Source organism: Danio rerio, chromosome 20 (genome assembly GCF_049306965.1).
Source record: "Danio rerio strain Tuebingen ecotype United States chromosome 20, GRCz12tu, whole genome shotgun sequence".
NCBI lineage: Eukaryota > Metazoa > Chordata > Actinopteri > Cypriniformes > Danionidae > Danio > Danio rerio.
The window spans coordinates 58,174,566-58,177,572 of NC_133195.1; the positions used below are offsets into that span (position 1 = coordinate 58,174,566).

Genomic DNA, 3,007 nt, shown 5'->3' on the forward strand with positions numbered 1-3,007 from the left:
TTTAGAATTGCATATGGGATATCTTAATATGCTGTTCTTAAATCTGCCCAATGTGTGCGTTTATTTACTTTTGATTTGGGCGAAAAAGGAAAACCGAATCTTAACAACCAATAAGAATCAGGCAGAGCATAAGCTCCCACTAGTGCAAGTCTGGAGAATCATGACTCCTAATGAAGAGGGCGGGATCATCGTTAAGCTAATTGACCTCTGTAGAGTACAAAAAGGCCAAAGGGCAACATCTCAGCAGTGCATCTAGCTGGTGAACAATGGCAACTAGCTGGTCTTTGCTTCAGTTTCTGGGACTTTGTGCCTGGTTTGGTGCTTTTTGTTCTGCTTCTCCACATTGGAAACATGGACATCATCCTCATCATCCCCATCGCCCTCATCATCCTCATGGTTTGACGTTGCAGCAAAGTGATTATCTTATTAAGGAGATTGTTCAGCCACAGGTCAGCCAACCACTTCCTGTGCGGGTTGAAGAGGTAGTGGTGAAAGCAGGGCCTGTTGACAAGTGTAGTGTAGCTGATTTGGGCCAGATTCAGTGTGGACCTCCTGGTATCAGTGGACCTGACTGTGAAGCCATCAACTGCTGCTTTAATGGACAACAGTGCTACTATGGAAATGCAGGTAAGAGCTGCTGTGGGTAAAGGAGCTCTGTTTAGCTGATGCCTTGTGTTAATCTGCTTGTACCTTGTTTCAGTCACTGTCCAGTGTATAAGAGATGGTCAGTTTGTGGTAGTGGTGGCTAGAGATGTTACAGTGCCTCGGCTGAGTCTGGATACGGTCAGTCTTCTGGGTGGGAATGATCCCCCTTGCAGTCCTGTGGCGTCCAACCCTTACTTTGCTGTATACCAGTTTCCTGTCAGTGCTTGTGGAACCAACGTGATCGTGAGTATGGAGCTGCTGATGAATGCACTTCTACATGGACTGGATGTGAACGGTCTTCCTGTTTGCAGGAGGAACGTGGACATGTGGTGTATGAAAACAGAATGGTGTCCTCCTATGAAGTGGCCATGGGACCGCTCGGCTCCATCACAAGAGACAGCCAGTTTGAGTAGGTGATCTCTGCTCTTATACTGCATGTGTGTGTCTAATAAATGCTACAGGCTCCCTATCTGTTGTCCAGGGTTCTGTTCCAGTGCCGGTACTCTAATACAGCTGTGGAAGCTCTGGTTGTGGAGGTCAATGCTATTCGTGCACCTCCACCAGTCGCTGCTCTTGGACCCCTCAGAGTGGAGCTTAGACTGGCTAATGGCCAATGTGTCACCAAAGGCTGTGCTGAAGGTAAACACTGGACCAGAGTCTGCCTGAAGTCTTCCTATTAGTTTCTGGATGAACATGTTGTGTTCCACAGGGGACGAGGCGTACACATCCTACTATAATGAAGCTGACTACCCAGTCACCAAAGTCCTCCGGGAGCCTGTGTATGTTGATGTGCACATTCTGGAGAGGACTGACCCCAACATTGTCCTGATGCTGGGTAACTGCTGGGCAACATCAACCCCCAATCCACTCAGTGTGCCCCGGTGGGATCTGCTGGTTAATGGGTGAGTGAAGTCCTAAGCTGAAGCCCAGTTAGTGATGCTAGTCCTGACTCCTATGGTGCTTTCTAGATGCCCCAACCAGGATGACCGCTACCTGACCACACTGGTTCCAGTGACCGCATCATCTGGTGTTCATTTCCCCAACCACCACAAGCGCTTCATTGTCAAGATGTTCACCTTTGTAGACCCACAGTCTCTGTCTCCTGTGCAGCAAACGGTATGACTATCTACATGCACTGTAATATGCTTTCAGACCTTTTCTTTATGTATTTTTTTATTTGATCAGGTCTTCATCCACTGTAATACAGCAGTGTGCTACCCTTCAGCTGCTGGATCCTGTGAGCAGAGTTGCGCAAGGAAACGTGAGTATTTATTTCCTTCTGATTTAACTTGGTCATTCCTGCATTGTCTAACTTTGTCTCTCTTTACAGGAAGGGCTGTTCCTGACATGCCGATCTCTAACGAAAACACTGTTTCTAGTGGAGCAGTCACTCTTGTGCTTTAAGTTTCATGTTCTTTTTAATAAACTGCCTGAAACCAAGTCAACTTCTCTTAATTTGAACTTTACCTTTGCATTGTAACTTTGTGCTTGTATTGCTTTCTGGCAAATCTGGTTTCTCCAGTGCTTTGGTGTCAAGTGTAAAACAATACTAGTTCTGTGAGGTTCAGAGAAAAGTGTTTAAAGTGGTTTTCCTCACTGCATTATCCTGGCTGATTTACAGAGGTGTCGTTTCTTAAGCTTTACATTTTCCAAATAAGGTGCTTTGGCACACCTAAGGCAGCTTAGCTTATGGCACAGTATATGAATATGATTTAAGCTTTTGGTGGAACTGTTGCCTATAAACCAATGTTGGAAATGCTTAACACTACACTGTCTTCTCAACTGGAGCTGTCAGTTTACCAGCCATTGAGTGCTTTTGGTATTAAGTATATCATGGTTGCTCTGTAATAGAGCTTGTGTAAAATTTTTATATTTCCTTCCATCTGCTTTTAACGGCTAATTTTTATTTTTTTTTTAAATTATACTCTCAATGTGCTTCTCTTGCAAGTGACTTTTCAGGCCTGTGTTGAGCATGCCAAAGATGATACTTGACTGGCCTGTAATGCTGCTTCCCATGTTTACAACCCCTCCATCAATTTCATGTGGATTACTGCTTTCTGGCATTGACCATGCCTATGGAATGGTCTGTTAGCAGTTGCAATGCAAGGCTAATAAGGGTTACCTTTACTGTACCGTACTGTTTAGAAGAAATTAGCCGTACGGTTGATTGGAATCTCTAGCATCTTTCTTTTGCATTTGAAGTGTGCGTTTCAATTTTGCCAGTCTAAGACCTTTTTATTGCAAATCCTAAATGTTCCTTTTATTTTATTTTTTTTGTAAACATCTGAGTCTGCTCTGATCGCTAGTTTGAGATTCACACGCAAAGCCATTTAAGATCAGTACAGATCAGATTTCCCCTTAG

General features: G+C 44.3%; 1 protein-coding gene across 1 annotated transcript; it reads left to right on the forward strand.

Moving 5' to 3' along the window:
* The first annotated feature begins 245 nt into the window (after nt 1-245).
* zp2.1 (zona pellucida glycoprotein 2, tandem duplicate 1) lies at nt 246-2,100 on the forward strand. Its single transcript, NM_001039883.2, has 8 exons — nt 246-627; nt 701-888; nt 957-1,054; nt 1,127-1,284; nt 1,355-1,547; nt 1,614-1,761; nt 1,831-1,906; nt 1,976-2,100. Exons 1-8 carry the CDS (start codon nt 267-269, stop codon nt 2,047-2,049), a joined length of 1,296 nt encoding a protein of 431 aa, NP_001034972.2. The 5' UTR covers nt 246-266; the 3' UTR covers nt 2,050-2,100.
* The last annotated feature ends 907 nt before the right edge of the window (nt 2,101-3,007 follow it).

Bases quoted from the DNA above. Each gene is read 5' to 3' on its own strand.
- zp2.1 (NM_001039883.2), top strand. From the start codon at position 267: ATGGCAACTAGCTGGTCTTTGCTTCAGTTTCTGGGACTTTGTGCCTGG. The intron at 1,548-1,613 runs GTGAGTGAAGTC...GGTGCTTTCTAG, and splicing joins TGGGATCTGCTGGTTAATGG to ATGCCCCAACCAGGATGACC. The intron at 1,762-1,830 runs GTATGACTATCT...TTATTTGATCAG, and splicing joins TGTCTCCTGTGCAGCAAACG to GTCTTCATCCACTGTAATAC.